We start from the raw sequence: 13,685 nt of genomic DNA, 5'->3' as shown, positions 1-13,685 counted from the left end.
CATCCAAATGTCAACTTAACTCTTGCCAGTTTCAATGGAGATGAAGAGAAGCAGCAAAATGACAGACTGTTAGAGGAACAGATTTGACTTGAATGAACAAAGCACTACATATTTTAGGAGCTGCTCATAAATTAGCATTGTGTAAAAACTCATCCAGATTCCTCCGTCACACAGGTGAGGAAGGAAGGTCAGTTAACCCTCTTCACACGTCGACGCCTGTTGCAGCTGCAGTGAATAATACTGGTGAACTATTTGGTCTGTGCAGTTATAAAAGTTTTTTGACATTTTAGCACAAAGCAGTAGAAACCTTGGCATTGGCATCATTTAAAAATCAGAGTCCAATTAGAAGACGCAAGACGTGATTATATTAATTTTTATAGCTTGATATTTTTTATTTAATTCAGATTGGATCAGTTTCAGTTTGTTTCCAGAAGGGGTTTACTTGTCTTTGTTGTTTGGAAATGTTTGGTTTCAGTTTAGTTTTTATTAGTTTTAGTCTTTGTGTAGCAGTATTCTTCAGAATAGGTATGACAAACTCAAAACATCTCAGGTCATAACGTCAAATTTTAAACAAGGAATAAAACCTAGAACATTTCCTGTATATTAATTTCATTTTAGTAAGTTTGTGAATACACAATATTCAAGTTGACGTGATGCCACTGGTATGAATGAACTTGTTAAACTTGTTACAGTCCAATAACTCCAGCTACTTATCTTATTCGTTTTTAATCTTTATTTCTCTTCCATCAGTTGCATTTGTGTCAACAGCTCTCTTTATCCATCACCATATCATAACAGCACAACAGTCACAAACTGAACAACAACACACCTGCCGCTAATTACGTGTGTCTACCTTAAATACATTCACACAAACACACCTTACCGAAAAACACAAAAGTTGACCTCTAGCAGCACGCATAAGATAACAACCAAAATTTGGCTCCTGCACCTATACCTCACCCTTATCCAAAATATTTTACATTACCAGACAAATCCCAGGTACTTACATCTTTTGCAAATAAGGATAAAAGGATAACACCTGATAACAGGGCATTAACTTTTTTTGCCCTTTTAGCTGCTTTGATTGCTCATACCAAGGCCGCTCGCCTGTGGATGGCTCTGAGCTCTGGATACCTTTAGCTTTAGCTACTTTTAGCTTGTTTAAAGTTTCTATGATTAGGTTTATCGTTGCAAACATTTTCTTGATGATCCTTTGAGATTTAATATTGAAAGAGCTTCCAACTTACAACATGTTAATGTTACACACACATGAAATGGACTGGTTTATAATCAAACATGTGTGGGGCAAAGTGGTTAATCACCAGTCAGGACTGAGAGCGCTGGAATTCTGGTCATCTCCAGTAAAAAACACCGGTCCCAAACATCAAAAGGACTTTTTGTTGTTGCCTATGGTTACTTCCCAGTAAATGAGAAATGTTCGATTTTAGACAATAAAAACCTTTTGACATGTAACTGTCTCTGATAGGTATAGCGCTGAGCATGAAGTCATGGATAGGTGACAAATTTCTGGAGGGGGTGAAAAGCAAATTAGTGGCAGAAGTGTGAATACGAACAGAAGTGAGCTTCCTCACAGTCACACTAATGATGATGAGGAGCAACTGTGTGTTCTCTGTTCACTTTCTGCAGCCTGGCTCAACTTCAGTGAAAGTGTCTGGAAAAAAATGCTGCATTTTCAAAAGAGCACTTGAAACAGATGACAAGTATGAAAAATAAATGTCAGATTAAAACAATTTAGTCCACAGTCTAGTTACATTATCTATATCAGAGAAAATACACAGTTATGCACGTGAAAGCCTGCTTTACGTAAATTTGCTCTAAGTAAATTCTGGAGACATTCGCAGCCTAAACCCACACAGCTATTCACTCATGGTTAAACAAATTGTAGCTGCTTTTTTCTTCTCCCCTGAAACCCCACAAAGGGAAATGTGGGTTCATCTTCCCAATCTTTATCATATGATCATTGCTACAAACTGTAAAATACCATAACTATACCTCCCTGGTTTATCAGGCTGTAGTTATTCGCTGATTTGCATTGTGTCCGTGTTATGTCCACAGTTGTAACTGTTCTAAACATCTTTAATGATGGAGGATAGTGAAACATTTAAACTGCTACAGGGAGAAAATAGATTTTATACTATACTCTGCATGTGTAATTAGCCTCTACATAAATGACTGAATGTTTGATGACATTGAATCCACTGGCATTCAAGCTGCTTTTCCCTTTTTCTCTCTTTCTTTGTGAATGCTTATGCTTAGACCATGAGAACTGTCAAAGACACTCACCCTTTGACCCTGAGTTTACTGTATGTATGAGTGAGCATGCTCGTGCAGCTGTGAGGAGGCTCTTTTTCAGTTGTTATAAATATGTCATAAGCCAAAGTCCAGTGGAGCGTTAACATGACGTGTTCCCCCAACGCACACACACAGATGAGACATACAGATCTAATGTTTCTGCCGTGTGGAAAACATCTGATGTCGTTTCTGTAGCTGTTTGTTTCCTCCGTACATTAATGGGTACAGTGTGCTACTACACTGTGAGCGTTACGAGGCTTGTGCCCCTGTAGAGGAACACACTTCAAAAGTTTCTGATTTATGCTCTAATGTTTTATTTAAGTGTTTTACGTCAGATCGCTGAGTCTGTGTGTTACACAGACACGTATTCGCTGCTAGCTGTTGGTCCAAAAGCATCAGGTTTTTACTGGCGTGATCCTATCAGTCTGTTTTGGTGTATCAAGCTTTTGTGAAATATCAAAAACACAAAGATACATTCTATATTTCTGCATTTTCTAGATACCTGAGCTTTCTTCATACATTGGGGCTTTTTCTGCACAGTAAATAAGCTGGCAGGACTATTACTGTAGGGCCAGTTGAATAGGCTGAATGCTGCCAAGCTAAAGGAGGTCTGTTCCACATATGGTGGCTCCTGGGCTGGGCTGATGGCCCCAGGAATTTGAATTTCAAATGGCACCAAATCCTGAGGGAGGAGCTCAGCTTTGGGCTGAGGGGCCAGCTGGAAATGCCCAAACATGGAGGATAACAGGAGATGTGAGGATGACGAGTGGAGCGCTGCCGCGTGCGTGAGGCAATGTGATTCTTCAAACAACAAAATCCAAACGCTGCCTTCTGCAGAAAGTGTGAAGCAAAAAATACCAAAAGCCTGTTATGCTTTTAAAAATTTAAATTTTTTAAACATTTAAGGGAGCTCTCAGGAAGCTCTTTTTAATGGCCCCAGCATCAGAGCATACACCAAAAGTGTTTATATTCTGATCTAAATATTTTATTTTTAACTCTTTTTAATTTACTCATCTGAGGACATCAGCCGTTTATACATGTAACCATACCACGTAATTCCAAGCCACCTTCCTACTGTGCAGTGCAGCTACAAAACACTAAGACAGCACAAACCAGCTACACAGTGTCATTATCCACACATACAGTGTCTTTCCTTATGTTTTACACAAATATTCTCACTTTGGTTTTTCCCTAAAAAGTCAAGCAAGAGTAAAACTCTGCAGGGTTAAATGTGGCCACTTTGGCTGCTGTTACTTTCCAGGAAGTGGAGGGAAGTATTATATAATCTAAATGTTTTGTGCACAGAGTGTGTTTGTCAGTTTATTCTCGAGGGGATTGCTGCCAAAGGTTATCAGTACTAGAAAAGCTGATGTTAAATGAAGTGTTCTCACTTCAAATGAGCCGTCAGCCGTTAACAAAAAAGACACACGTGCTGTTTCGTAACAGCGTTTGTTCATTTAGATTCTATAAACTGTATGTCTGCACTTCTTCTGCTTACCCCCAAGACCAGGCCGTAGACGGTTGTCATACCCATCCAGCAGGCTGTCCAGGATGCGTGTGAACAGAGTGATGTTGTTTTTAAAGGAATCAGATGTGGCATCTGCATTCACCGATCTAGTAAGCAGAGACATGAAAACAACAAGGGGACACTTCATCAGTACTCTGATTACATTTTAGATTCAGTTCTTCTCAGCAGCTTGATTTATGAAAAGCACAGGAGTGCTTATTGTAGCTGGCAGAGACTGCATACCAACACAGATATACACGTAACCATGTTTCTCATGCACATGGATGACCCAGTTCCAGCCATCTGATCTGGGAGTCAAAACACAACTGACTATGCAAATCACAGCAGAGATTCATGGTAAATAAATTCAGTTAATGTCCCACATTAAAGCTCTACTTAATCACCACTGTCAACAGCTCTGGTATAACAGCCTCAGGTTATGGGCATATTTTACTTTAAGCAGTCGCTGGGAAAGTATAAACAATATTAATCATTTTTTCCCCCATCTTTAGCTCTTTTTCCTGTTTGAACCACAATCCTTTAATTAGCTTCACTGAAAGCATTACATTAATGTAGCCTTCATATTTATATTACAGGCCAAAATAGCATATAAATATTTGATTTGTTATTTTCAAGTATGTTCTAGGTTGTGTATTAAAGCCATAAGAAACACAATCATATGAGTATACCAAAATGCTGATTTTCTTTTTTGCTTTGTAGGGCGGGGAGTCATAAAAATTATAAAAAATCTAAATTAGCCTGTAGAGGAAACCTACACCAACTAACTGACCAATTAGTTTAAAAAAATTATTAAAGCGAGCAATAAACATAGATGATTGTACATGTGCTAACATTATCTTGCTAGCAGTCTGATTAGCTTGCTAGTTTAGCTTAACTAAGTAAAAGTATCAAATTTAGCCATAAACACAGATGATTGTAGACGTGCTAACATTATCCTGCTAGCAGTTTGATTAGCTAGCTATTTTAGCTTAAACAAAGTATCAAATTTAGCCATAAACACAGATGATTGTAGATGTTGTGCTAACAACATCCTGATAGCGTACCTCACTAGATACACAATCACTACTGGGCCTTACGGTACAGTGTTTGATATTTGATACATGTTTATATTGATGTATATCGATATATATTTGATATGTAACCTGAGGACAATGGCTAACAGTACATTTCTACAATGCAGCAGCATCTCCCACTTAATGAAATGAGGTAGATAATAAAACAGCAGCAAAATGGCTGCCATTACTGGTAGCTATAGTTACACTGAGAAAAAAAATGTTAAAAAAACAAACAAACAGCTGACTCAGCTAATTCAAGAACAGCAGTTTAGAATGTTTACATTTTCTTTGCCTGCTGGTGACAGCAGACATGCTTAGCATTGAATATAGTGGGAGATGTTTGTCTTTAAGGCTTTCATCAACATAAACCTATTTTAAGAGAGATGATATACAAGGCTGCCAAGTCTGCGTGCAAAAAAAGCAGTCCAATGGGCAAATCAGAACAATCCTAATAAATTTTGCTAAATAATACCACAAATGCAGGTAGATTAATTTGCTGCAAGAGTCCAGTTAAATGCAATGAATGCAACAAAGCTCTACTTATATATGTTTATGGATTATTGTGTATGGCTTTATTTGTTGCTCTCTTTCTAGAAACCAATATATTCTAAATCTGAATACTGAAAAGCACCTTTAATGTCATTAGTATTGTACACTATGTGGGCTTAGTTATAACACCATGTTACAGTTAAGCCTGCTGTGAGCAGTTTTTCTCTATAGTAATGCTATCATTACTAAAGCAATGCCATCCTTATACTCTCCCTAGAGTGCAAAACAACGAGACAAGCAGGGGCATGTCTGAGAGGAAGAGCAAAGTGTCAGCCTCACATGAATGAAGATGAATTTAACACATAAAAATATCCTCTTCAACAAGCTTGAACAAACATGTTTCACCACTTGAGGCAAAAACACACCAATAAGTAGAATCAGGCTAGGAAGGAGAGTATTCGAGCAGCTGGCGATGTGCAAAAGTAAATAAATTGACTCCATCGAGCTTCACTGGAGCACTCACTTGTTGCACTCCAGAGGACAGGAGTTTTTCAGTTTTATTATGAGACAACATTGTGCAGCTCCTGACAACTTCCAAGGTTACATTTCTTTAAACTATTCTTAAACTAAAATGTCATGTTATGCTGTTGTTTAAAATCTCCAGGGAAAACACTACCTAGGCTAGTTTTCTCCTTATATTTGACCTGAGATTACAGCCAGTGATATAATGCTGTATCACTACTATAGCACTATAATTGTTATGATGATTTGTGATATGAGGTTCAGTTCTGCAGTGGTGATCGCAGGGTGTGCACAGGTCAAGTGCCACTATGACCCTCCAGAAAATAACGAGGACAGGGGATGATCGTTCAGCTCTTTAATGGCAGATTTAGCGTGAGTGTGGGTATGTGTGTGTGTGGTCCAGTCTTATGGACGCACACTCTCCCGAGCATAACTTGTGAATTCATACTGCCTCCATGAATACCATTTTTCATCCCAGTCAAAAACATTACTCACAAAACGGCCGCGCCCTCTAGTGGCGAGGCAGAAAACTGCATCACAGTCCTGCCTTCAGAACAGCCACCCCCAAACTTGCATTCACAAGTTTGCAGAATGTCGTTCACTGTCCATTTTGTTCTGGTACTGCAGGTAGTCGAATAAGGCGGCTCACTGGGCGTACGTAGGTACGGTCCTTTACGTTCACTTCTGCAGACCGGATCAAACCATCAGCTCCGGGGAATACCCTGTTGATCTTCCCAACAGGCCATGATGCTCTGGGACGTTGGGGATCCACTATCATCACCACAGTGCCCAGCTGGATCGGAGCAGTGTCTTTCTGCCACTTTGACCGTGTCTGCAGTGTAGGAAGGTAGTGGCGTATGAACTGTGTCCAGAAGCGATCGGATAACACCTGACAGGTCCTCCATGGTCGTCGTCCAATGAGCTCTGAGTCGTGGTATATCACTTGGGGTAGGGAAGGGTCTAGCCGCCCCATCAGCAACAAATTTGGGGTAATGGGGTCTGGGTCAGCCACGTCTGATGACACGTACCCCAAAGGTTTCGAGTTGAGCATTCCCTCGATCTCGATCAACACTGTTTGGAGTATTTCCTCTTTTACAACCTGCGAGCCCAATGTGGAGGCCAGAGCTGCCTTTATGGACCTGATCTCTCGCTCCCTCCAAAGTGGGGGGAACTGGGAGGGTTAAATCGAAACTTGATCTGCTGCTCTGCTAACTTGCTTTGTAAAGAGGGATGCAGGGCTTTGAAAGTTTCCTGGAGCTCCCGATCCCCACCTCGGAAATTTGTTCCCTGGTCACACAGTATCTCAGCTGGTTTCCCACGACGAGAGACAAATCTTCTTAATGCCATTAGAAATGAGTCAGTGTTGATGCTAGACAACACCTCAATATGAATGGCACGAGTCGTCAAGCATTTGAAGAGCAGGCCCCAGCGTTTTTCATTTCTCCGACCAACCTTCACCTGCATTGGCCCAAAGCAGTCAATGCCTGTTGAGAAGAAGGCAGGCTGATGTAATCGTAGGCGTGCAAGGGGAAGGCCAGCCATCTTCGGGCTGGCAGGTTGGGCTCTCCATTTTTGGCACTCAGGGCAGGAGCGCTGTTCACTTCTTACGGCTTCACGGCCGCGAAGAATCCAGTATTTCCTTCTCAACTCTGCAAACAATCTCTCTGCTCCTGGGTGTTTCAAATCACTGTCAGCCTGTCGGATGAGTAGTCTGGTGACTGGATGTTTAGGGTCCAATACTACTGGATGTATCACAGCAGCTTCCAAATCATGGCATCGTCTGAGACGACCACCTACTCTTATGAGTTGAAGTGACTTATCAAATTCCGGGTCTAAGCAAAACAGACGGCTGGATGAGTGAACTGGTTTCCCAGTGGTCAGGCACTGGATCTCATCTGGGAAACTGTCTTTCTGAGCAGCTCTCAGCAGAATAAGCTCAGCCTCCTTGTAGTTCTCTGATGTGAGATTGTCACCAGCCGCCCCGTGAAGGCATCTGGCTGTTTCTTCCAAAAGCTCGCTAAAACTGGTAAACTGCTGTACATCAGGCAGGGAGATAGAGTCAGTAGACACAGCTAAGCAAGTTATTGGTTTACGCCGCTCCTCAGCAAAGTCTGTACATGGTGTGGCTGGGTGCTCTGGCCACTGGTCTCGGTGTAGCTGCAGAAACAGGGGCCCACATGCCCACCGGGACTGGACTGTGAGGTCTTGTAGCCTTTTACCCCTAGTTAGATCATCTGCCGGATTGTCATATGTTGTCACATAACGCCAAGACTGGCTGTCTGTCAGTTCCTGGATCTCAGCTATCCGAGTTCCCACGAACACTTTGAAATGACAGGACTCTGACTGGATCCATGTTAGGACAGTGGTGGAGTCTGTCCATAACACCACTCTGCATAGTGATAGGGTGAGTTCTTTGGTCAGCAGGCTAGTGAGTTGAGCTCCAGTCAAGGCTGCACATAGTTCCAGACGTGGCATGGACATCTGCCGTTTAGGAGCTACCCTAGAGCGGGCAGTCAGGAAAGCAACTTCCACCTTTCCAGCAGCATCTTCCGTCCGTAGGTAGGCAACACTTCCATATGCCTGTTGAGATGCATCGCAGAAGATGTGCAACTCACGCCTACTGTCGGATTTGTCCAGCTCTGGGCTCACATAACAACGTTGTAGACTGATGTTGTCCAGATGCTGCAGCTCACCCTCCCATTTGTTCCATGCAGAGAGCAGGTCACCTGGTAACAGGGGGTCATCCCACTCACGCTTTTTGTCCCACAGCTGCTGGACTAGTACTTTCGCCCTCGTTGTGAAGGGGACGAGAAACCCTAGTGGGTCATACTGACTCGCCAGAACCCGGTAGATGTTTCTCATGGTCGGAGGATTCCTCTCCAACTGCATGGACTTGTAGTGCAGAGTGTCAGAGCAGCACATCCAGCGCAGACCTAGAGCAGGTTCTTGAGGGTCCATATCAGTTTGATTCAGCCACTGTACGCTGCTCTCCGATCTTATTTCCTTTGGTAGATGGCTGATGAGATCTGGGGTGCTGCTGGCCCACTGTCTGAGCTCAAATCCTCCCTCCGATAATAGTGACCGTAGTTTGTCCACAACCTCTGTGGCCACATCTGGAGAAGAGAAGCTCTGTAACCAGTTGTCAACATAAAAATTCTTCTCAATGGACTCACGCACGTCATCTCCCTGGTCACTGTGGTCATGGACGTGTCGCTGGAGTGCATAAATTGCACAGCATGGTGAGCATGTTGTCCCAAAGGGGAGCACCTGCCATTCATACACCTTGGGATGGGTGTCTCTTTGCAGATCGCGCCAGAGGAAACGTAGTAGTGGCCGGTCCTCAGGCAGTAGTCTCACCTGGTGGAACATCCCCTTGATGTCACTGCTAACTGCGATGGAGCGTTCTCTGAAGCGTAGCAGCACACCAAGAAGAGAGGCCCCCAGGTTCGGGCCTGGTAAAAGCAGCTCGTTGAGGTTCTGATCCCTATAGGTGTATGAGCAATTAAACACCACACGGTTCTTTCCGTTGTGTGTCACCATGTGGTGGGGGATGAACCATGATTCTTTGGAGGCCCTCATTTCCTCTTCACTGATTTCTCTGACATAGCCTGCTGCTATCAACTTTGCCATCTCCACTTGATAAGCTTTAGCCTTCTCTGGGTCTCGACTGAGGCGCTTCTCCGTGCCACGTAGATTAGGGAGTACTGCTTCAGGTGGCACCCGGAGTGTAGGCATATCACTGACACGCAGAAGGGGAGTTGAATATCTATTTACTCCCTCGACATTCAGTCTTGTCGTCTTTGCCTCCAAAAGCCTTATAGCTTGCTCTTCCCTCCGAGACCGTGTCACTAGTTTCTCACTTCGATATGGGAGAGTGTCAAGTTGCCAAAGCCTCTCTACTTGACTATGAAGCTCTGATTGAGGAGAGGCAGTTCAGAGGAAGAGGCACTGTTGCGGTTGAGCAGAGTGCTTAAGGGAGGGGATTGGTCCCTGTAGTACCCAACCAAGTCTAGTCTTGACTGCAGCTGGTCCTCCAGGTAAGCCTAGGCGCACAGGTTTGATGGGCGTTACTAGGTGAGGACAGTCAGAGCCGATCAGAAGGAGTGGCTGGGCATTTGTGAAGGGCTGCAAGGGAAGCCTTCTCAAGTGTCTATATTTCTGTTGAAGTGCTTTCACAGGGTATGAATGTTCAGCCAAGCCTAGGTCATCAGCTGTGAATGCTCTCTCAATGGTGAATGTTCTGGATGGTTGGCTGGCAGGGGAGACTTTGACTGTCACTGATGCGCCATGCAAGGTTCTCAATCCTTGTCTCACCGTACGTAGAGTAAGACTCTCTGCTGTGCCCTGTAACTGCAGTCTTTGCGTGGCCTCAGGGAGAAGGATCGTCCTCTCAGATCCATCATCCAATATGGCAAATGTCTCCAGGGTGTGCTCACCGTTCTGCAGCAGCACTTTGGTTATCTTCAGAAGCACTTGGCTACAGCCAGCACGCCAGTCTAGATAAAGTACCTCAGTAGATGGTTTATTCCCCAGCTCAGTGACGTGTTCCATTGGTGGATTGGGTGTAGCAGGTCTGAGATTCACTTCATGCAGGGCCTCTAGGTGTTTTCCCTTGCACGTCTTACACTGCACTTTAAGTCAACACTGAGCGGCCTGGTGGTGCCGCCCACAACGCCAGCAGCGATTGTTGGACTTAATCCAAGTTGATTTCTGCTCCTTAGTCAGCATCTTGAAGTTGACACATTGATCTAGGAAGTGCAGAGTGTTATTACAATATGGACAATAAGCTGTGGGCTTGTCTTGGACCTCAGAAGTGGAAGGGGTTGTGGCTGAGGACCTTTGGGGGGCACTGCTGTGTGTTGCACCATGCAGCACGGTGGTAGTCCTTTTGGTGGCTCTTTTATCTCTTTTCATGCTGCTCCCGTCTCTCGAGCTCTCCTCTACCTTCTCTGTGTGATCTCCGCCCTCTTGAATGACCAGCTCATACTCCAGCCACTCTGCAAAGTCTCTCAATGATGGTATTCCATCTTTCTGTGGGTAAAGGTAGTGGCGGAAAGCAGCACGTAGGTTTTGGGGTAGCTTCTGTGTCAATCTAGCAACATGAGACCCGCATTGCAGCTCTATGTGTCCATCTTCCCCAAGTTGCTCTAACATGCCGACCAGAGCGCGGACTCTCAGTGCAAACCTTCTGAATCCAGTTGTGTCACCTGGGCGGATGCTGGGCTCATCCATAAGCTCTGCTATTCTCTGCAGTGACAGCTGGTGCGGCTGACCGTAATGTTTAATGAGCGAGGCCATCGTGTCAGAGTAGGGGTGTGGTGAGTTACTGTAGGAGTCAGCAATTAAAAGAGCTTCCTCAAATTTAAGGTGGTCACATAAGACCTGATATTTGAACCTCTCGGTTGCATCAAAGGGGAGAATATTGTCTAGGGCAAGCCTTAATCTAGCAAACTGCCTGGGATCACCCTTCGTGAACTCTGGGATGGAGGGCGATGGTCCTCTGTAGGTCTTCTCCTTTACAGCTATGGCTGTAGTGGGAGCCAACACTTGTTCTGGGGGGAGCATGTTCGCGTCGAAACTAGGTCCAGCTAGTGATTGAGATAAGGGAGTGGACTGTGGTGCACGAGGCTGAAAGTCAGGAGCATCTACAGTCTGGACGTGGAAAAATGTCTTGAAAACATAAAGGCACTGATGAGATAGATGACGAAGTCCAGTTTTCAGTATCAGTGCATCAGTGGCATCCTGAAGCCTGGAGGGGAAATCCGTGGCCTTATTTGAATCGCCCCTCCTGCTCCTGACGCTGGCTGCCTCTTTGTAAGCGCCTGACTGACCTGATCTGTCACTCAGGCCAATATCAAAAACACACCTTCACACCTGAGCGCCTAATGTGAGGCATCCTCACACAGCAGCAGGGCACAGAGCATACAGGAGAGATTTAAAGCCATCTATTTATTTATGCATTTCAAAACATTGATGTCTATGGGAATTTGTAAATGGAAATTAATAACCACACCACACAAACTGTGCATTGTTTAGCCCAGTCATAAGAAATAACAGAGGATAACTCAAATACAATCGAAATCATGAGCCTTTTACTTATACCCCCCCCCTCCCCACCACCACCAAAAAACAAACAAAAACCCATGAGATAAGCAGAGCTGGCCCCCTGAGACAAAGTGTGTGATTCTTGGCATGTCTTCACTTCAAGGGGTCTCTAATTCAAAACACTCACCTGGTTTTCCAGAGGGCTGTGAGAGCCAGCAGGCAGACGAGGAGTAAAGGAGCGCTCTCTCTGCTCCACATGGCTGCTTCCACACCTACACACAGGACAGCCGCTGCAATGAATGGAGCCTCGCATTAACAGGCTTGACATGCCAGTGGATTTACAGCCTGTATGTGTTCCATACAGCCAGATTTTATGACACTGATTTCCGGGGATTCCCTTCAGAGCGCCGTAAATCAATTAAAAATAAATAAATAATAAACACAGGAAGGGTGGATGGGCAACTGACAGTAATTAGTATTCACTGACGCGTCTCACTCCTTCACTCACTGAACATTACTGTTACCAAAAATATGAAGCACCGATTTGAGCCATTTTGATAATACAATCGATTAAAAAAAATGCGGAAATAATCATTAAAAATGTGATTAGATGAAACGTGGAAGAGGGTTAGAGGGATGCATCTTCTCTCCCACGCGTTCTTCTCCGAGCCTGAATGACAGTATGAAAATAAGCGTTTGTTTTGTGCGTGAGGGCGAATGCAAGGGAACTCACCTCAAGTGCAAAAAGTACCCGCTGCAGCTGAATTCGTCGAAGATGCTCAAGAAAGTTAAAGACAATTCACCGCTCTCTTCCGTCTGAACGAGACCCAGTGAGAGCGAGTCTGTCATGAGAGCCAAGCTGCAAGCGCCGATAAATCATAGTCCCAGCCAGCAGCAGGAATGCGCCCGAAATACTTTCAGTTTCCCACTATTTAATACCAAAAAATAAAATGGCTAAATAGAAAATAATGTCAGTGAGAGGAAATGTCTCTAATAAATAAATAAATAAATAAATAAATAAAAAATTAATGAAATGAAGTGAAATGTAAACCAGCAGCAGTGAGAGCTGATCCGGGCTTCAAATCGCCTTGTTCAGCATCCTCCTCAGCTGTTAGAGCCTCGATGTGAATCGTGATAAGCAAGAAGCACATCTCAGTCTCCCTCATCTCTACACAAAACTACAAAGGCTGCGAAGGAGACACGCTGGGTCCTAAAGGCGGTTTGGTATGCACTGAGCCTCCTTCTTGCAGCCTAGACCTTGGAATGTGAGTGTTGTCTCCACTCACAGTGAAATACACGGCGGTGATTACGAGTGCAGCTTCGTGGAATTCTTGTTATTGAAAATGCATTTTTTCTTTTAAAAAATCTTTATCTAGTTGATCATTTTATTTGAGGTACATATTTTTGGTGAACGTGTTATAGCAATGTGTGTGTGTGTGTGTGTGTGTGTGTGTGTGTGTGTGTGTGTGTGTGTGTCTGTGTGTGTGTGTGTGTGTGTCTGTGTGTCTGTGTGTGTGTCTGTGTGTGTGTGTGTGTGTGCGCGCTCCTGGTACTCTGGTACTTCTCTGTTTTATCATGCTCTGTCTTCCTGATGTTACCATCCACAGGTAATGTCGAATCTAGCACAATTGCTCCTTTTCAGCGACCACTATGTCTGGTTAGATGGCCAGCAGCTGCTTGTCTGTCTGGAACTTGAAGTCCCACGGGACCTTTGCACTGTTGTTCTCAGCCAC

General features: G+C 44.1%; 1 protein-coding gene across 2 annotated transcripts in view; it reads right to left on the bottom strand.

The window, feature by feature from the left end:
• gabra2b (gamma-aminobutyric acid type A receptor subunit alpha2b) overlaps positions 1 to 13,214 on the bottom strand; it is a 42,388-nt gene extending 29,174 nt beyond the window's left edge. The window contains exons 1-3 of one of the 2 annotated variants that reach the window (XM_085172804.1): positions 12,686 to 13,214; positions 12,140 to 12,224; positions 3,812 to 3,927 (exon numbers count right to left, since the gene is read on the bottom strand). In XM_085172804.1, coding sequence (XP_085028930.1) covers positions 3,812 to 3,927; positions 12,140 to 12,210 — 187 coding nt within the window. In that variant the 5' untranslated portion in view covers positions 12,211 to 12,224; positions 12,686 to 13,214. Of the gene's footprint in view, positions 1 to 3,811; positions 3,928 to 12,139; positions 12,243 to 12,685 lie in introns of both variants that reach the window. The other variant, XM_085172796.1, reaches the window with a different exon arrangement.
• Between the last annotated feature and the right edge of the window lie 471 nt (positions 13,215 to 13,685).

This window comes from Neolamprologus multifasciatus, chromosome 2 (genome assembly GCF_963576455.1).
Source record: "Neolamprologus multifasciatus chromosome 2, fNeoMul1.2, whole genome shotgun sequence".
In the NCBI taxonomy this organism is placed as follows: Eukaryota; Metazoa; Chordata; class Actinopteri; order Cichliformes; family Cichlidae; genus Neolamprologus; species Neolamprologus multifasciatus.
This window is presented reverse-complemented; position numbering and strand designations above follow the sequence as displayed.